General features: G+C 43.7%; 2 protein-coding genes across 2 annotated transcripts in view; one reads left to right on the top strand and one right to left on the bottom strand.

The window, feature by feature from the left end:
- Nucleotides 1-21350, bottom strand: part of LOC111982249 (protein kinase C alpha type) — a 222442-nt gene that overhangs the window by 18379 nt on the left and 182713 nt on the right. The window contains exons 14-15 of the mRNA XM_024013793.2: nt 10280-10360; nt 5751-5858 (exon numbers count right to left, since the gene is read on the bottom strand). Of these exons, the coding sequence (XP_023869561.1) occupies nt 5751-5858; nt 10280-10360 (189 nt within the window). The remainder of the gene's footprint in view (nt 1-5750; nt 5859-10279; nt 10361-21350) is intronic.
- On the top strand, nt 13269-15794 carry LOC111982250 (complement C1q-like protein 2). Its single transcript, XM_024013794.2, has 3 exons — nt 13269-13635; nt 14154-14291; nt 14932-15794. The coding sequence occupies exons 1-3, from the start codon at nt 13320-13322 to the stop codon at nt 15216-15218; spliced, it is 741 nt and encodes a 246-aa protein (XP_023869562.1). The 5' UTR covers nt 13269-13319; the 3' UTR covers nt 15219-15794.

Genomic DNA, 21350 nt, shown 5'->3' with positions numbered 1-21350 from the left:
TTTCCTAACTGACTGTGTATATTGGTTCCTGACTTCCCTGAAAAGTTGCATATTGTGGGGGCTTTTCGATGCTAATGCAGTACGCCACAGGATGTTTTTGTGCTGGTCAAGGGCAGTCAAGTCTGGAGTGAACCAAGGGCTATATCTGTTCTTAGTTCTACATTTTTTGAATGGGGCATGCTTATTTAAGATGGTGAGGAAAGCACTTTTATCCTCTACTGACGGGATGAGGTCAATATCCTTCTAGGATACCCAGGCCAGGTCGATTAGAAAGGCCTGCTCGCTGAAGTGTTTTAGGGAGCGTTTGACAGTGATGAGGGGTTCCAGACGCAGGCAATTAGGCAGTGATCGCTGAGTTCCTGGTTGAAGACATCAGAGGTGTATTTAGAGGGAAAGTTGGTCAGGATGATATCTATGAGGGTGCCCATGTTTACAGATTTAGGGTTGTACCTGGTAGGTTCCTTGATAATTTGTGTGAGATTGAGGGCATCTAGCTTAGATTGTAGGACGGACGGGGTGCTAAGCTATTCCCGGTTTAGGTCACCTAACAGTACGAACTCTGAATATAGATGGGGGGAAACCAATTCACATATGGTGTCCAGTGCACAGCTGGGGGCTGAGGGGGGGGGTCTATAACAAGCGGCAACTTGTTTCTGGAAAGGTGGATTTTTAAAAGTAGAAGCTCGAACTGTTTGGGCACTGACCTGGACAGTATGACAGAACTCTGCAGACTATCTCTGCAGTAGATTGCAACTCCGCTCCCTTTGGCAGTTCTATCTTGATGGAAAATGTTGTAGTTGGGAATGGAAATATAAGCATTTTTGGTGGCCTTCCTAAGCCAGGATTCAGACACGGCTATGACATCAGGGTTGGCGGAGTGTGCTAAAGCAGTGAATAAAACAAATTTAGGGAGGAGGCTTCTGATGTTAACATGCATGAAACCAAGGCTTTTACGGTTCCAGAAGTAAAAAAATGAGAGCGCCTGGGGAATAGGTGTAATGCTGGGGGCTACAGGGCCTGGGTTAACCTCTACATCACCAGAGGAACAGAGGAGGAGTAGGATAAGGGTGCGGCTAAAGGCTATAAGAACTGGTCGTCTAGTGCGTTGGGAACAGAAAATAAAAGGAGCAGATTTCTGGGCGTGGTAGAATAGATTCAGGGCATAATGTACAGACAAGGGTATGGTAGGATGTGAGTACAGTGGGGGTAAACATAGGCACTGAGTGACGATGAGAGAGCTTGCATCTCTGGAGACACCAGTTAAGCCAGGTGAGGTCTCCCCATGTGTGTGGGGTGAGTGACAAAAGAGCTATCTAAGGCATGTTGAGCTGGACTAGGGGCTCTACAGTGAAATAAAACAATAACTAACCGAAACAGCAGAAGACAAGGCATATTGACATTAGAGAGAGGCATGTGTAGCCGAGTGATCATAAGGTCCAATGAGCAGCAATAGGTGAGTCAGGGAGCTGTTCGGTAGTCGCTACTATGCTAGGAGAGCGGGTGGCACGTTGTTCAGAAAGCTAGCGGGCCGGGGCTAGCAGATGGGTCTTTGGCGACATGGCAACGGAAAAGCCTGTTGAAACCACATCGGACGATTACGTCGGCAGACCAGCCGTGATGGATCGGCGGGGCTCCGTGTCGGCAATAAAGGGTCCAGGCCAATTGGCAAAAGAGGTATTGTAGCCCACGAATTAGCGGGTATACCTCTTCAGCTAGCCGGGAGATGGGCCTAGCTCGAGGCTTGCGCAAGGCTCATTTGTGCTCGCTTCGGGACAGAGGCGTTAGCCAGCAGTAGCCACTCGGATGCAGCTAGCTAGCTGCGATGATCCGGTGTAATGATCCAGAGTGGCAGGAATCCGGTGATGTGGTGGAGAAAAGCAGTCCGATATGCTCTGGGTTGATATCGCGATGTGCAGACTGGCAGGTATTGTCTGAACTAAAGCTGGCTGGTGTCCGAGTTAAAGGTGAAGACCGCTAGCCGTGGCTAACAGTGACTACTAGCTAGTAGTTAGTCAGCTGGCTAGCTTCTGATGGAGGTTCCAGTTATAAGGTATAAAAATAGCAGATCCGTACCACATTGGGTGAGGCGGGTTGCAGGAAAGTATATTTAGATCGTAGGTGGAAAGTGAGATAAAAATATTTAAGAAAAAAAACGACGAAACCGACTATTTACATGGGAGAAGATGGGACAAGACAAACACACGTCCGTCTGCTATGCCATCTTGGATTGCAACACTTAGGCTTCTACTTCCAGTTTATACATACTATATACATTTTAGGGACACAGTATATTTTACAGCAGTGTATTTTCCTAGTTGAACACGAATTCTAGCTCTTTCTCCTCTCTTTCTTTAAGTTTCACAACAACGTGCATGGACTTAAATAGCCCTATTAGAAAGTTGCCCACTCACGTTGGAACATAATGCTCATTAGGAGTGTGTGTCTGTCGGTGGGCGTATGTTACATAAGCAGGGGGTGAAATTGGTTGCATAGCCAGCCTGGCAGGTACAGTACTCCACTATCTTTACCGAAACACATCATTTGCTGTCATTGAAATGTAACGAGAGAAAAGGTATTAATGACCGCGTCCAAAATGGCACCCTATTCCCTATGTAGTGTACTACTTTTGACCAGAGTCTCTGTTGTGGGAGGAAGAGTGATATCCATAGCAGTTTATTTTTTGTTTGAAACTTTGAACTTTTGGCAGTTTGGATGCAGCAACATAGCATCTGGGTATAGCGGCATATACTGTAGGATAGCATAGGATGGGGGAGCAAAACAAATCCAAAAACTTACAGTACCAGTCAAAAGTTTGGACACACCTACTCATTCAAGTTGTAATTTTTATTTTACTATTTTCTAAATTGTAAAATAATAGTGAAGACATCAAAACTATGAAATAATACATATGGAATCATGTAGTAACCAAAAAAGGGTTAAACAAATCAAAATATATGTTATATTTCAGATTCTTCAAAGTAGCCACCCTTTGCCTTGATGACAGCTTCGCACACTCTTCACCTGGAATACTTTTCCAACAGTTTTGAAGGAGTTCCCACATATGCTGAGAACTTGTTGGCTGCTTTTCCTTCACTCTGCGGTCCAACTTATCCCAAACAATCTCAATTTGGTTGAGGTTGGGTGATTGTGGAGGCCAGGTCATCTGATGCAGCACTCCATCACTCTCCTTCTTGGTCAAATAGCCCTTACACTAGCCGGAGGTGTGTTGGGTCATTTACCTGTTGAAAACAAATGATAGTTCCACTAAGCGCAAACCCGAGTGGGATGGGGCGTATCACTGCAGAATGCTGTGGTAGCCATTGGCTGGTTAAGTGTGCCTGAATTCTAAATAAATCACAGACAGTGTCACCAGCAAGACACCCCCACACCATCACAACTCCTCTTCCATGCTTTACGGTGGGAACCACGCATGCGGAGATCATCGTTCACCTACTCTGTGTCTCTAAGATATTGCCCAGGTCTAATGTCTAATGTTCATGTTTCTTGCCCAAGCAAATCTCTTATTCTTTGGTGTCCTTTAGTAGTGGTTTCTTTGCAGCAATCGACCATGAAAAAACCTGATTCACGCAGTTCCTCTGAAAGTTTGTGTCTGTTACTTACTTTGTGAAGCATTGATTTGGGGGCTGCAATTTCTGAGGTTATGTTGCTGGGTTTGGGAATGTGAGAATGCCAAGAGCTGTGCAAAGCTCTGGCATCCAAGGGGCAAAGGGTGGCTACACTTTTTTGGTTACCACATGATCTCCATATGTGGTTATTTTAATAGTATTTTAAGTCTTCACCACCGGTAGGTCGGGTGGTGGCAGCAAAGCATGCAGGGTATGTTCAAACGCCTAAAAGTGACAGCAGGCCCCATCTACTCCTGTCAGTCTGTTGGTGGCAGCCACAGAATTGTGACTGTAGACGTGTGTGTGTGTGATCCAAGGCTGGGGAAAAAGTAAAAAGATAATATGTCAGGGTCGTGTTCACAAGTACGCCGGTTCCCCTACAGTTATTCGAACGTGAAAAGGGCAACCCGCTTGTATCGTGCAAACGGAAATCGTCTGTCTGCTTGTGGCTGGACTTTCACTTCTTCAAACTGGATAAACTTGAGGCCTGAGACATCAGTTCTGGTCCTATTGGTGGTGAGCTAAGGGATCAATGAAGGTTTCTGAGTGTTTCTCTCTTGCTAGAAACAACACATCACCACCTACACACACACACACAACACACACACACACACACCACACTGTCACACACAACAACACACACACACACACACACACACACACACACACACACACACACACACACACACACATCTCCCCGAGCCCTTTTATTTACGCGAGCCTTAGAGGTTGGACCGTCCAGAAAGGCAGAGCATTGGATCAAAGCAAATCCCCCATCTGCAAAAACAATGGAGGGGCCTCACTCCCTTCGACCGACAGAGAGACAGGGTGCCACATGGGACACAGGCTATTAAGGAAATAGGGAATAGGGTGCCATTTGGGATAGATAGAGAGGAGAGAGAGAGAGGGGAAAGAGGCGGAGACAAAGAGAGCGAGAGAGAGCGAGGGTTTGCAGAGAAAGTGAGGGGCAGACAGACTTGCAGGGACGGTTGTTAGAAAGTGGCAATAGTGTGAAAAGGGGAGAGAGAGAGAGAGAGAGAGAGAGAGAGAGAGAGGGGATAAAGGGGTAGAGAGAGGGTCTGATAGAAGGAGCGGTAGAGGATGTGAGAGCTCTGGGGGTTTAAGTGGGGAGGTGTGGACACGAGTGTGTTATCACACAGTTCGTTGACTCGGCTCAGCCCTGGAACGTTCATCCCTCCTCCTGCTCATGTTTTTAGTGTCTCCACCTCTCCTCTCACACAGGCACACCTTTCCCTATGTTTCTCCCTCTCTCTCTCTGCCTTTAATTTCTTGTTTTTTTGCCACAATATGGCTGCCGTCCAAATATATGCACACAGGTGGGTACTGTGAGAGATGAAGACCCACACACTGTCAAAAATAAGGAAAAATGTGCTTTAAGCTTTTAAGTCTCCATCTCTCCTTGTACTCCTATTTTGAAACCTACGCACCTGTAACAGACACTATTTGCTCTAAAGGACCTTCAAAGAGCGTAGACGGTCACCCACCATTACACAGGTGGGCACTATATTGGTGATGAATAGGGGTGAGGTACACACATCCATAACTCATCACCATGCTTCTCCAATTCCGCTTGTTTTGAACCCACTATCCCCCTATAGTACAGTCTGCCCTTAGCTATATAGGTAGTAACCCCGTGCCTACAGACTACAGTAATAGATCCTTCAATGGCATAACCTTTAGTCTAAAGGCTACGTGCCAAAGTCAGTCATATCTATCGACATAGAGTCTATCGACATATCACTTCATGCTCTTCCTACTGTACATGTTAATGGAAAGTGTCTTCATAAAGGTCATAGTAAAGACGGGCTTCAAAAGGTTGACTTCATGAAGTGTCAAGGTTAATAATTGGACCTAGGTTACAGTGGGTATGGGACTAAGTGTTATTGATGACAGAGGACGAGAGAAGGGGTGAGAGACTAGCTTCAAAGGGGAGTGGGGAAGACCATGGGTTTAAGGGTGATGGTTGTGGGGCAGGATGTGAAGGCATAGGGGCCATAGAAAAATAATTACATTGACTACAATGGGAATTTCCGTTCTAGTAATTCTATTTCTATGATAGGGGCGGAGGTGCAAAGGGTTCTTTGGGTCAAAGGTCGTACTCACCCCTTTGCAGATGGACACGGCCTCTTTGGACATTTGCTTGGGGTACGACACGTTGTGCTCCATGATGGACTGGAAGAGCTCGTCCTCGTCCTCACCATCAAACGGGGGCTGCGGAACAACACGTTATATAGAACGTTATATGCATGTTGTAAATATGTTGTGAATGTTGTATACATGTTGTAAATAGGTTGGGAATGTTATATACATGTTGTAAATAGGTTGGGAATGGTATATACATGTTGTAAATAGGTTGGGAATGGTATATACATGTTGTAAATAGGTTGGGAATGTTATATACATGTTGTAAATAGGTTTGGAATGTTATATACATTTTGTAAATAGGTTTGGAATGTTATATACATGTTGTTAATAGGTTGAGAATGTTATATACATGTTGTAAATAGGTTGAGCATGTTATATACATGGTGTAAATAGGTTTAGAATGTTATATACATGTTGTAAATAGGTTGAGAATGTTATATACATTTTGTAAATAGGTTGAGAATGTTATATACATGGTGTAAATATGTTGACAATATCATGTAAATGTTAACACCTCAGAATATGTAGTACATCTGTAATGACCTCAAATATTGTGTCTTATCAGTCATTTTGACCTTCCCCTTTAATCAAACGGGTAAATTCATGATAATCTATCTAGTATCTTAATGTCACAGCCATTTTTCAGGGGTCATTTCTAAACAGGGCCCAGTTTAGCAGAGTCTGAATTGCAAATGTCAACTTTATAAAAAGTCAGCCTTCATGGAATTTTAGGAGAACAAAGACAATTAGAAATGTAATGCTGGCTACACAAACAGCCAGAAGAGCGGGCCTCACAGGACTGCTTAAAACAGCTTGGCAGCAAAAGGAAAACGTTGGCTTTGAAAAACACCAATTTGACGTTGTGTGCTGTGGTGATTGTGTCCGACACTAGCTTGCTGTTTAAATTTTTGTTTCAAGGGGATTCCAAGCCTATTTGAACAGAATATTGCGGGGGAAAATGAAGTCCAAAGGTTGTTGCTGTCACGGCCGTCGAAAGAAGTGGACCAAAGTGCAGCGTCGTGAGCGTACATTTCCTTTTATTATTGAATGTCGCCAACAAAACAAGAAACAAAATAAACGACCGTGAAGCTTACGAGGGCTAAGTGCCACTAACAAAAGTCAACTACCCACAATCACAGGTGGGAAAAAGGGCTGCCTAAGTATGATTCCCAATCAGAGACAACGATAGACAGCTATCCCTGATTGAGAACCATACCCGACCAAAACATAGAAACACAAATCATAGAAATACGGGGGACATAGAATGCCCACCCAAATCACACCCTGACCAAACCAAAAAGAGACATAAAAAGGCTCTAAGGTCAGGGCGTGACAGTTTCCAGAGGCATTATCAGTCCAAAAACAGAATAAACATGAACTAACCTTCAGCTAACCATGTTAACCCTTCGATGGCCTAAAGTTCAAAATGTTGTCATAAAAACACACTTGGAAGAATTTTCTTTATGAACATTTACACTTCGGGTACCAAGGCACCTGCTCAAAGCCATTGGATGTGTGTATATTCTACTCTTTCTCAGTCCAGTAATACAACTGAATAAGGGTTGTTATAGTGGCTTGTTGAGAGAGAGAGAGAAAAAAAGTTACGAAACGGAAGATACAAATCAACGAAAGAGATCTAGACCGTAGAGAGTGCAAGAAACAAGTTCCAGACAAAAATTGCCAGCTGGGAGGCAAACGACTCGATGGTCCAGCTATTTTCTCCCTCCACCTCTATCATTACTAACCATAATGTGTGCATTGTGACACTTCATAAATGTATTATTTTTCATTTCCACTAGACTAAACCCTTTGGCAAGAGATACCTAGGCTGCTTTCTGCTCTCTTTATCTGATACACAATACACTGCACACCCTCTTGAGAGGGAAACACACACACAGTCGACCCCCCCCCCCCTACAATCCTGAGGTCATATAAGCCAAATGAACTACTTTCGGCCTGTGAGTGTGTACTGTGAAAGGGGTATGGCTGGGCTGCTGCTCGTTCATCACGCCGTCTGTTTCTGCCCAGTGAACGGGACGGGATGAAGCTCCTGGCCACTGGCGCCCCAGACACACAGGGAATAAACAAACCCATCACACCTACTGAACACGGCAGCAGGGAGTTAGCCCTGGCCGCATCTCAAATGGCGCCCTAAATGGCTATACCCTATGTAGTGTACAGTGTAGGCTGGTGGGAGGAGCTATAGGAGGATTGGCTCCCGAGTGGCGCATTGGTCTAAGACACTGCATCTCAATGCAACGTGTCACTGCAGTACCTGGTTCGAATCCAGACTGCATCACATCCGGGCGTGATTGGGAGTCCCATTGGGCGGCGCACAATTAACCAAGCGTCGCCCGGGTTTGGCTGGGGTAGGCCGTCATTGTAAATAAGAATTTGTTCTTAACTGTCATGCCTAGTTAAATAAAGGTTAAATAAAAATTATGGCTGGAATGGAATTAATTGAATGGTATCAAACACATCATGGAAACCACACGTCTGACTCCATACCAATAACGCCATTCAAGCCATTACAATCAGCCCATCCTCCTATAGCTCCTCCCACCAGCCTCCACTGGTAGTAGGGCTCTGGTCAAAGGTACACCCAGACTATCTGTTAGCTTAGCCAGTCAACTGACTAACATTTTGAGTTGCCCTTACTGATGGTTGGACATAACCGAAAAGCATCCGTTAACCCTTCACACTCATACCCACCCGTACACGGGTTGAAAATGGCAGGTTGGAACACAGTGGCTGTACAGTCACATGCTCTACATGGCGTCAGAGCTTCACAGCGCTGTATATGGGTTTTGACTGACAGCCGCTCTCAACTTGAGCACCGCGCACGACGAGAAGGTGCCCCCATCCTTCCAAGGTAGTTGGGCAACTGTTTTATTGTCCGAGTGAGGGAAATGCTGGAAATTAGGAGGACAATGTATTTTCAAAGATGAGACGTTGAGAATTAAAGCAAATACCGCTTTGATATCAAGCAAGCCGAACACACCTGAGCCCAAATGTACACTTGACATTTCCATATCAATTATACTCATGTTATACACAGTGTCAACGTTTATGATCACTGTGTTTGATGTTCGTCTATTGTGAAGAAAATTCACCGCGTCACACGCACCTGAATGCACCCGCGACCGCTTTCTATGCGGACCAAATAGTTGAAGACTCTTCTTTGAGTCATAAAAGTGCATTGAAATGACTTAGGGACTGTGCACACTTTGGAGAGGTGTGTGGCCACTCAAAGGCAGCAGTTAGTCCTCTCACTCAAACCCTTGCCATTTCTTTGTCTTATGTTGCACCTACCCCACATTTTACAGGAGAATTCTTATCATATCCAGTGTTTTCAGATTTCGTTATCAACAAACGCATCCACAAGTACAGTAAATGTATACTGCACTTAAAATCCACAGTGTAATGTTTGGATTCACTATTGTGTCAGGAGAACTGTTGTCCTCAACTTTGGTCTAATAATTTCCCCATAATTTCCAAACTGTTCCCTTTCAACTGCTACCATGGTTATGCATATGCTTTCAAATTTCTTCTGTAAGAAACATGACAATTTAGCCCTATTCATAGAGGCCAATTCCCACTAGTATAAAGGGTTAGGGCACAGAATATCAACCTGGTCTCAAAGCATTTCATATTATTCTGTAAGAAAATCTGAGACACTCCATTTCTTATGATATGTTACGAATTACAATTTGCATTATATGTTACGAATTTGCAATACGTACAATATGTTACGAATTTTCAGAATGTACAATATGTTACGAATTTGCAGAACGTACGATATGTTACGAGTTCTAGCTAGGTGGCTTCGTTACCTATGCTAGGAGTTAAGGTTAGGGCTATGTTGAGGAGTGGTTTTAAGGTGTTTTAAGGTTAGGGGAAGGGTTAAGGTTAGCTAACATACTAAGTAGTTGCAAAGTAGCTAAAAAGTAGTAAGTAGTTGAAAAGTTGCTAATTAGTTAAAATGCTAAAAGTTGTCCATGATGAGATTTGAACTCGCAACCTTTGGGTTGCTAGACGTTCACGTTATACACCCACCCACCCACCCACCCTACTTTCATTTTCATCTTAAGTAACCATCTGTCTTATGTAACCATACCAAACGTAACATAGCATACTAATTTGAGTGTCCCGGATTTACGTTTACCATGTTACGTCTAGTCTATGAGACCAGGCTGGGAATACATACACAGGCATGAGAGAAGGTGTGGGGGGCGAATAGTTGAGTCTATTTGAGAGCTGTCCAAAATGACGCCATGTCCCAGGAGAGGGGGGCAGATGGGTGACGACAGTGTGTGTGTGTGTGAGTGCTTTCGTTCTCATGAGACAGGATTACTGTAAAGTCAGTGTGAAGGTGACCCGACTGTGTCTTTATCTAGAAACCTGAAGGATTTGCACGAGTGTGTCTGTTTGTGTGTGTGTGTTTGTGTGTGTGTCTGTGTGTTGAGAGAGGTGGGGGACACACTCACCTGTCCTGCCAACATTTCGTAGAGCAGCACTCCGTATGCCCACCAATCCACTGATAGCCCATATGGCTGATATGCAATAATCTGGAGAGACAGAGAGACAGAGCGAGAGAGCGAGAGAGATGAGAGAGTGAGAGAGAGAGCGAGAGAGAGAGGGATGAAAAGAGTTACATGGGATTAGATAAGACAATGTACATGTTCACAGAAGCTGAAATGCTGGCAAAGTACACTGCTCAAAAGAATAAAGGGAACACTTAAACAACACAATGTAACTCCAAGTCAATCACACTTCTGTGAAATCAAACTGTCCACTTAGGAAGCAACACTGATTGATGTACATGCACATGCACATTTGTGGCCTGCTGTAGGTCATTTTGCAGGGCTCTGGCAGTGCTCCTCATGCTCAAAGGCGGAGGTTGCGGTCCTGCTGCTGGGTTGTTGCCCTCCTACGGCCTCCTCCACGTCTCCTGATGTACTGGCCTGTCTCCTGGTAGCGCCTCCATGCTCTGGACACTACGCTGACAGACACAGCAAACCTTCTTGCCACAGCTCGCATTGATGTGCCATCCTGGATGAGCTGCACTACCTGAGCCACTTGTGTGGGTTGTAGACTCGGTCTCGTGCTACCACTAGAGTGAGAGCACCGCCAGCATTCAAAAGTGACCAAAACATCAGCCAGGAAGCATAGGAACTGAGAAGTGGTCTGTGGTCACCACCTGCAGAACCACTCCTTTATTGGGGTGTCTTGCTAATTGCCTATAATTTCCACCTTTTGTCTATTCCATTTGCACAACAGCATGTGAAATTTATTGTCAATCAGTGTTGCTTCCTAAGTGGACAGTTTGATTTCACAGAAGTGTGATTGACTTGGAGTTATATTGTTGTTTAAGTGTTCCCTTTATTTTTTTTGAGCAGTGTATATACACATTACAGACAAAGAGACAGGCACACACACACACATTTGTAACTTTTAGTCTCACACCACACTCTGCATCAGCTACTGTACACATTCATATGGACACATAACAACACACACACACAAGCCTTTCACATTGTCGGCACGATATGTCTATCGCTAACTGACAGTGCCCGGGGGAGCCCGAGAACAGGCCATCCACACTCGCCCCACCAGTCAATCTAGCGCTTATTAGCAATTAGCATCCTCTTCTAGAGGGAACCTGGTTCATTACTGAGAGAGCAGGTACATCCTGTCAAACAGTTTCACCATCTGCTGCTGTATCCCCCTAGCTTATCATTGGATCCATTCTAATCAAACACGAGACAGCAGTGCTTCGCTCCAGCTAGGCTATGTTGTAGACGGGAAAATCCATTGATGCAAAGTAAAGTACTGTTGTGACGTCCACGGGAGAATTCACTGATGCTAAACGAATGGAGGAGACAAATGTTATTGTTTTGTGAAGTGGGGCATGTCTACTTGTGCAATAACAGCTGGGTTAAGTACGCCAAGAACACATTGTGCATGCATGTGCATATAAATGGGACGTTCGCTGAACATACGGTAGAAGTAGAGAACAATACAACTGAAACCACAACAGCGCAGCTACACAACTAGACGGCTGCCGGCGAAAAAAGCTGAAGAGCATCAGAAAGGAAAACGCCTGTCCTACAGTGTCCTGTTGGAAAGTGTAGCAAACAGGAACTACTTTAGCGGACGTGTTCGAGAAATGATTGAGAGAAGTGAATGAATCAATACTCCCTCTTTCTCCCAGTGCTCCAGTGGGGGGGGGGGGGGTACAGACAGGCCCGAAGAGAGGACAAGAAAAGAAAAGGAAGGGGGATAAAGCGAAGGTTTGCCAGAGGAAGGTCATCAATAAAAGATAGGCAATTATGTCATGGAGATGAGGTGGGGAAAGAGGTCAGTGCTTTGTTTTTCACGCACAGTATTTACATTTACATTTAAGTCATTTAGCAGACGCTCTTATCCAGAGCGACTTACAAATTGGATAAGGAGAGTGTCTTTGTGTGTGTGTGTGTGTGTGTGTGTGTGTGTGTGTGTGTGTGTGTGTGTGTGTGTGTCTTATTTGAAGAGGCACTGCACAGTTCATCGTCATCAAAGATGGTCGTCACGCCTTAATACACCTGACATAAGCACTTGATCTCTTTAATAGCAACCAACCATGACAGTAAGAATATGATATAGGTTACATTCTTATGAATAGGTATATTTATGCATAACAGATGATGATATGCAGTGATTATGAATGAGTAATGTTAAGCTTTAATGAGCTGATCAGAGCTCCACTGCTGATGTAGTTGGTGTTTAACCCCTGTTAAGCCCTTACGAGCACCCACAAACACTCTCTTCTTTCTTCCTATCTCTATCACACACACACACCTCTCTGGTACACCCTCACACTATCTCTCACTTTCTTTCTCAAGAAAAAAAAAGTTTCATGTGAGAGCCCTCTAAGTCTGCTGCTGACCAAGGTTACAGTCTCCCTGCAGATACACTGATGGTTTCTGGAGGCACACACACACCTTTCCCCCCCCACCATCACCTGGTAGGTGTGATATGTGAGAGCAGTTCTGCTCCACATTGCCCTGTGACCTTTTCTGCGTAACACCTGACCTCCACCTGCCCCTTGGGAGCCCTGAGAGGCACCTCTGGCTCTGCACTGTGCTGGCTTGGCACACAAGCCACTTACCTTCAGGCTTTAGTGAGCTGGACACAAACAAACACACACTCATTCATTGCTCACACATACACGCACTCCTACACTGGCTCGCAATCACAAAGAAACTCACATGTGCGTTTCTCTCTCTTACACATGTGCGTACACACGCTATTGACACTAACAGTAAATACAAAATTGGATCGTTTTCTGTTTGGTCGTCCTGTTTTCTTTGGGCTTATGAGGCCAAACTAAACAGGCCAAACAAAACAGGTCAAAATTGATTCCATGAGCTACATCAACAACAGGTCCATATTAGGTCATATTTCAGATGGATATGTGCTTATAAACCCCTGGGCCAGGGATCAGAAATTACACAGGAGACAAAGACTCAATAGTCCATATTGAGAATGAAGACCATTATAGTTCTGCAGCTGACATGGTTGTGCTACTGCCTGTCTGGGGCACTGGGCCAGTCAGACAGTGAACATGAAGGTGGAGTGGTTGTCAATAAGCAACAGCTTGACAAAGCTAACACACCATCCGCCTTCCACACTATGCTGATAGAGATGATGTTAGAGCACAAAGTTGAGCTGACTCAAACCAAGACCAAGCTGGAATCTATGGAGGCCAGACTGAGTGCCAGTAAGGTCCAGGAAGAGGAGCTGAGCACCAGACTGAGAAATACAGAAAACCAGCTTGATGAATTAAGGAAAATGAATCAAGGTAAAGAGAGTTATAATGTATTATTACTTGTTCAAAGGATGTATGAGCCCCTAATGCTTTATAAAATCTATTTTTATGCGCCACTGGGTACTAAATGTACGAACCATACTACATACTATTTAGAACATACTGTTCAGGAAGAAACGTATGCGGTAAGCAACAACATACTAGACTCGTCCATACTGAGAAGGCGCCTTCTAAATGCACGATCGCGTTTGTTCACGCCATTCGTTCATTTTGGAACGTCCCCTCTTCTGATTAACAGCTATTGCCAAATACACGTGGGTCTGATACGATTATTATTTTCCTTAATAACGTGCTGTCAATTTATACTAGATGAAACACTCAGTATGACACCCCGGCATTTCAATCATCCTACATTTCTGAAATTTCACATACTATAAAACTAGCATTGGTATTCGGACAGGCCCAATGACTCCGATTCATTATAAGCACCTTGTAATGCATTATGACATCATCATAATGTACCTAAGAATGTGTAATCGTTGTCTTCACAGAAAGACCAAGAGTGGCATTCTCAGCTGCACTGACCGAGGATGGTTCCGGAAGCAACAAAGGACCGTTCAACACAGAAACTACTTTGGTCTACGGGAAGGTCATCACCAATATTGGCAACTCCTACAACCCCACAACCGGTAATGTGAAGCACAAACAATAACATTTCTGGAGTAATGTGGAGCGAATAAGTGAAAAAGGTTAAAGCGACAGTTCACTTTTGAAAGTTTTAGCTTATACCCTTTACAGGAGATCTATAGATTCACCATAGTGAAATGTGTGAATCTATGTGTAGATGTGTAGATTTCCCAGTAGATCTATACCTTTACCACTGCAATAGGGAATGCATTTCCTGGGCAATGTATAGATCTCCTGTTTTTATTTATATATTTTTTTACAATTTACTGTAACATATAATTGGTAACCATCTATAATTGATGTAGAAATAAAAAACATGTATAGTGATGTGTAGAGTACATTAGCCATTTGAATGAATTGAATCGAATTTTACTTGAATGGTAAATTCATTGGAGTTAAAGAGCAATTCACAACTCAATTCTGAATTGACCCCAAATCTGGTGTGTCCCGATTCTTGTTCCATTAGTACTAGCCATATTAACATTGGGCTGATAATCACAAAACAAAAACAATTTGTTAAGCAATACCATCAGTGAACTATTGATAATTGTAATGATTGATCAACTTCAAAATCGGTATATTTATAAACTATTTATTAGGCCACTGGGTACTAAGTGGCGTAATAACATACCTTTGCTACAGGTATGTTCACAGCAACAGTGAGAGGACTCTACCACTTCATCTTCTATTGCCATACATATGGAGCCAATAAAGCATTTCTGTTAATGTATAAGAACGGAGACATAGTTGTTGGTACGGCAGATCACATAACATCTAGTGATGGTGCAGATAATGGATCTAACGGGGCGGTACTGATGCTTGAGGAGGGAGATCAGGTTTATGTGCGCCTTGAAGCCAACTCATGGATCTGGGTCGAAGATTACCGCAACCTCAGCACCTTCACTGGCATTCTGCTATTTGCCCAGTGACACCTCAGAACACGTGAATAAGAAGAGATTTGAAATAATGAAAAAATGGCTTAACGTATTGTAGAGGGCATCACTGGTGTAAATAACGACAATGCTGTTAATCACACTCTTAAGGGAAAAAAAGTTTAGAAAAAATGTAATCGAGTTAATCACAAATTCAGAATTTGCTCAAATTGAGCTGTAATTTAAGATTTTTTTGACAAACTTTATATTGATTATATATTACCAATAGTGGCCAGTAGTGGTCTAATGAAAAACAAACCATTCAGCAGTAACAGATAAAGCCTATTTGACCTAGATAGTTTGTGTGTATGCATTGATATGTCCTTGAGCTGTTCTTGTCGATTGATGTTCTGTATTATGTCATGTTTTGTGTGGACCCCAGAAAGAGTAGCTGCTGCTTTTGCAACAGCTAATGGGGATCCTTCATAAAATCCCCCTCCCCACCGAAAAATACCAAAGCATTACAGATTTAACACTGTACTGATATTAACCAATTATTAAAACGTTTGTTAACCATTAGTAAATGTTGTTAAGCCTTGTACTGTATATTAATAAAGTTGATTTCTCCCTCAACGTTAATTCATTCCTAAGTATTGATAAGCATTTATTAAGCTCCTCATTTGCCACAGGTATCTTCAAGGCACCAGTGAAACGACTCTACCACTTCACCTTCTATAGTCAATCAAACGGAGACAAGGATGGATTCCTTCGAATGTATAAAAACTACAGATCAATTGCTTTTGATGTAGCAGGCAATGGATCTAATGGGTTGTATTGATGCGTGAGGTGGGAGACAAAGTCTCCATGCACATTGAAACTGACTCCTGGGTCTGGACAGATAGTTATCGCAACCTCAATACCGTCAATGGCATTCTGCTATTTCCCGAGTAACACTGGAAAAAAGGTGTACCCAGACGCACTTCAGCCCAGCTTGAACAAAAAAAGGGAATCTGGTGCGCGACTGAGTGACTTGGAAATCCCAAAAATATTCCTTACCCCAGGACACTTCAACTAGGGACTTTTCTTTGTTTTCCTGGATAATCATCAATTGAAGTAGGTAAGGAAGATTTTTTTTTGGGGGGGGGGGGTTACCCAGTAACACATCTCAGAATACAAGTGAATAAAGATATATTTTATAGCATGGAAAATGTATGTCTGACAGTGTAAATGAACCCCTGTATGTCATTATTTTTAACACCTGTTGATTTGTTTACTGAATATTCGGTTTACTACACCTGTCAAGTTAAATAGATAAACACAAAAAAGACACACTCCTCTACCAATGCTTTTGAAATGATAAGAAACTGTTCTACTACTCTGGTCAAACACTACAACCATTTCTTAAATTGCCCCTAGTGATGCAGCACCAGAAATGTGTCCATTCTGTGAAGGTTGGCATTTGTTCATTCACCCTATTTGATCTAAGTTCACACTCAAACTAAATTGAACATGTTTGACTTTTTCCCCATAAATCACTTCAACAACAGGCCTATCTTACGTGACATTTCCCACGGAGAAGCGGTTATAAACCCCTGGGACAGGGATAAGAAATTACACAGGAGACCAAACGGCTCGGGGTCAAGATTGAGAATGACCATTATAGTTCTGCAGCTGACGTTGTTGTGCTACTGCTTGTCTAGGGCACTGGGTCAGGGAGACAATAACATAGTTACAGAGTATACAACCTCTGAACCAGCAAACCTGCCAGCCAGGCATCTACACTGTGCTGAGAGAGATGAGTGCTACGTTGACACACACCAAGACACAGCTGGAAACCATGGAAGCCAGAATGAAAGCCAGTGAGAGCCATGTGGAGGAACTGAAGAAAACACTTTTTAAAGTATTTTTTATTTAATTAGGCAAGTAAGTTAAGAACAAGTTCTTATTTACAATGACGGCCTACCGCGGCCAAACCCGGACGACGCTGGGCCAATTGTGCGCCGCCCTATGGGACTCCCAATCACTTCCGGATGTGATACAGCCTGTATTCGAACCGGCGATTGTAGTGATGCCTCTTGCACTGAGATGCAGTGCCTTAGACCGCTGCGCCACTCAGGAGCCTGCATATACGGCGGGTAAGTGTTAAGATTAGGGTTCAATTAATGATTGAGGTCTGTAGTTTTTCCTGACTATATTATCAAACAAATATAATGACTCCTGGCCCTAAATGCTAGTGTCATGCTAATTCTGGAGTCAACTGTCCAATATTTATGGAACAAGTGCACTCATAACACAGACAGACCAAGGGTGGCCTTCTCTGCTGGACTGGGAAGTCATGGGATCATAGGACCTTTCAACACTGAAACTACCTTGGTTTACAAAAAAGGTTTGCACCAAATTTGGCAACCACTACAAACCCACCACAGGTAATGTGCTGCACACAAGCATATCACGAAGACCTTTAAAGAGTCATTGCACTCCAAAAGCAGTCTTCTGTATGGGGATACGTTCCACACCATCTGTTTGACAGACGCAGCTATAACCAATAGAACAAAATGAATGGACAAAATAAACACTGTTTATTTAAAAAATATATATATGTCAGGGCTTATCCCCAATGGCTCCATTTTTCTATATAAGAATGGAGAGAGTGTTGCTGGTACTGGTTCTAATGTGCTTGTGCTGATGCTTGAGGTGGGAGACCAGCTCTACATGCGCCTCGGTACCAACTCATGGATCTACGATGATAACAATGGCTACAACTTCAGTACCTTTAATGACATTCTGCTATTTATCCAGTAACACCTCAGAACTCATGTGGGGGAAAAATGACAGATTTGAAACAAATCTGTCTGTATCGCAGAGGGCATCGCCGATGTGAATGAACACGACAATGTAAATGGACCTCTGTCATTTCCGTTGCATTCTACTCTATTTCAAGATCTGAAATGAACTCGCATGAATACGTTTTTTTTCTTTCATGAATGTTCTGTCGAGTACATCCGTGGTGTTTGTGTTTACAGAATGACACACACAATAACCCTGCCTCTGGCAGCTTCCATCCTGCATTTACTGTACACAAACCAGCAGTGACGTGTGATGCTATTTTATACATATATTATGCTGATTCATTGTTACTATCACATTGTACATGTAGCCTATTCACAGCACCAGTGAGAGGACTACCACTTCACCTTCTATTGCCATGCATTTGGAGCCAACCCTGGGTACGTTTTCCTGTATAAGAACGGGGAACGTATTGCTGCCACTGCAGATCACGCAACATCTGGTGACCTGGCAGATAATGGAACTAATGGGCTTGTGTTGACGCTTGAGGTAGGAGACCAGGTCTACATGAGCCTCGGTACCAACTCGTGGATCTACGATGACGACAACGGCTACAACCTCAGTACCTTCAATGGCCTTCTGCTATTTACTCAGTAGCTAACTCTTAGCTATTTACTCAGTAGCTAACTCTTAGCTATTTACTCAGTAGCTAACTCTTAGCTATTTACTCAGTAAAGCTAACTCTTAGCTATTTACTCAGTAGCTAAACTCCTTAGCTATTTTACTCTCAGTAGCTAACTCTTAGCTATTTACTCAGTAGCTAAACTCTTAGCTTTTACTCAGTAGCTAACTCTTAGCTATTACTCAGTAGCTAACTCTTAGCTATTTACTCATGTAGCTAAACTCTTAGCTATTTTACTCAGTAGCTAACTCTTAGCTATTTACTCAGTAGCTAACTCTTAGCTATTTACTGCAGTAGCTAACTCTTAGCTAATTACTACTCATAATACCTGTGCTCTATGGCGAGAGAGAGAGAGAGAGAGAGAGAGAGGAAGAGGAGAAGAGACAGAGACAGAGACAGACAGAGACAGATAGAGACAGAGAAAGACAGACAGAGACAGACAGAGAGAGACAGAGAGAGACAGAGGAGAGACAGAGAGAGACAGAGACAGACAGAGACAGACAGAGACAGACAGACAGAGACAGAGACAGAGAGAGAGAGAGAGAGAAACAGAACAGACAGACAGACAGAGACAGACAGACAGAGAGACAGACAGACAGAGACACAGAGAGACAGAGAGACAGACCAGACAGAGGTAATGCTGACAGAGACAGACAGAGACAGACAGATAGAGAGAGACAGAGACAGACGACAGAGAGAGAGACAGAGACAGACAGACAGAGAGGTAATGCTGACAGACAGAACAGAGAGGTAATGCTTACAGATAGGTATCTAGATTTGTTTTCAGGCGATACTGCAGCGAGCACCAATGTGACACTGCTGTCCTCGCCTGTCGCCTGTCACAATGCCACCGGTATTTGCACTTTTGGAAATGGTGACCTTCAAACTCCATGCACAGCAGTACGTGGGGGAGTGTGGTGTGGGGTTTTCTGGGAGAATACTCGTTTGAGTTAAGTGTCTGACTGAGACTGACTGAGACTGACTGACTGATGAGCTGACTGAGACTGACTGAGACTGACTGAGACTGAACTGAAGACTGTTTACTGAGACTGACTGACATACTGACTGACATACTGACTGACATACTGACTGACATACTGACTGACATACTGACTGACATACTGACTGACATACTGACTGAGACTGACAGAGACTGACATACTGACTGAGACTGACTGTGACTGACTGTGTTTGTGTGAATGCAGTCTGTATCTGTGTACATGAGTGATTGCAAGTGTGTGTGTGTCCCAGTCAGTCTCTTCTCTGGTTTGGCATCATAATGAATGTGATAGGGACATACACTCTGACTCTGATGTTTCTCCACCTTCTCATGCTGCTTTCATTCCCCACACGCCATAGAGGCCTATGGACAGATCACTCAACGTAACGTACGGTGTGTGTGTGTGTTTATTTTCATGTATGTGTACAGTATGTGTGCTTGTGATTTTCTGCGTGGGTTGGTATTTGTGTGAGAGTATATTTTTCTGTGTGTGTGTGTGTGTGTGTGTGTGTGTGTGTGTGTGTGTGTGTGTGTGTGTAGTTGCACATCAGGCAAATGTACATTTCCTTGTGTTGTTAATGCGTGTATGTGTGCGTGTGGTTGTGTACATCTGAGCTGCGGTGGATGTCTCCCGGCAGGCCTAATACTACAAGGCTTCCACCACACTCATACCGGTTCTTAATATATCCTCCCACACAGCGACACTAGTGAGCGCCGCGCCGCGGAGACCACATGACAACCGCTAAACACTACACAACCTCAGCCTGATCTCAGAAAGGGCATTACAGCAGGTTAAAGTGACGTTGACCCACCCGGTGTTACTGGATTCACTTAAGCGACGTGTACCACGGTCGAACACACCGTGTACGTTAAGCCAGAAGCTGTACGTCTGTTGCTAGGTTCTGAAGTGAATGTATTTGAACTAGTCAGGCTACTATGCCGACTGAATGTCTGGGTCGATGGTGTACATTCAGAAATGGCCACACTGTTGAATGGATAGGCAGCAGGGCTTTCAGTAGCTGATTCGTCACACGGTTTACCCAGAAGTCAGTGTATATCAGGGATGGTCAACCGTGGTCCTGGAACGCTACTGTCTATGAAGGCTTTTAAGCTGGCTCTAGTCTAGCTGTTTATAATACTTTTTGTGTTGGAATGGCATTTTGTTATCAGTACATTTATCAAACGGAATCTTACAAGAGAATAAAGTATTTTTTTGCACCTGTAAAGTATATTGAGTTACCACCAAGTTGACCCTCATCAACTTGCCTCTAACGGTTGGGGTTATGGGCAAGATAAGCTTGATCTATAGGGCAACTGCTACCCAGTTGAAGGGTCTCCGTCTTGGCTAATGTTAGCTGTTATCGCTAAAGGCTTTGGGGAGCGAGGCAAAATGGGAAGTCAGGCTGAGTTTAGTGCACATTGACAAAGTGCAAACATGTACTTTGGCAGTTTCTCTCGCGCTCTCCTCTCTCCCCTCCACCTTCCTCTGCCAACACAGAGGATTGAACACACAAACTACTTGACCTGAAAACATCTTGTCACCGCAACCACTAATTGCACAAAACCTAAAAATAGGAAGTGAAGTTCTTGAAGCCAAAACAAGGTGCCAGAGGACAATCCAAAGATAGTGCTAAAGCAGCTTCTCTCTCTCTCCCAGTGTCTCTCTGCCTCTCTCTCCCATCTGACTCTCTCTCCCAGTGTCTCTCCGCCTCTCTCTCCC

This window comes from Salvelinus sp. IW2-2015, linkage group LG21 (genome assembly GCF_002910315.2).
Source record: "Salvelinus sp. IW2-2015 linkage group LG21, ASM291031v2, whole genome shotgun sequence".
NCBI classification, from domain to species: Eukaryota; Metazoa; Chordata; class Actinopteri; order Salmoniformes; family Salmonidae; genus Salvelinus; species Salvelinus sp. IW2-2015.
This window is presented reverse-complemented; position numbering and strand designations above follow the sequence as displayed.

Bases quoted from the DNA above. Each gene is read 5' to 3' on its own strand.
- LOC111982250 (XM_024013794.2), top strand. From the start codon at position 13,320: ATGAAGACCATTATAGTTCTGCAGCTGACATGGTTGTGCTACTGCCTG. The intron at 13,636-14,153 runs GTAAAGAGAGTT...TTGTCTTCACAG, and splicing joins ATTAAGGAAAATGAATCAAG to AAAGACCAAGAGTGGCATTC. The intron at 14,292-14,931 runs GTAATGTGAAGC...CCTTTGCTACAG, and splicing joins CTCCTACAACCCCACAACCG to GTATGTTCACAGCAACAGTG.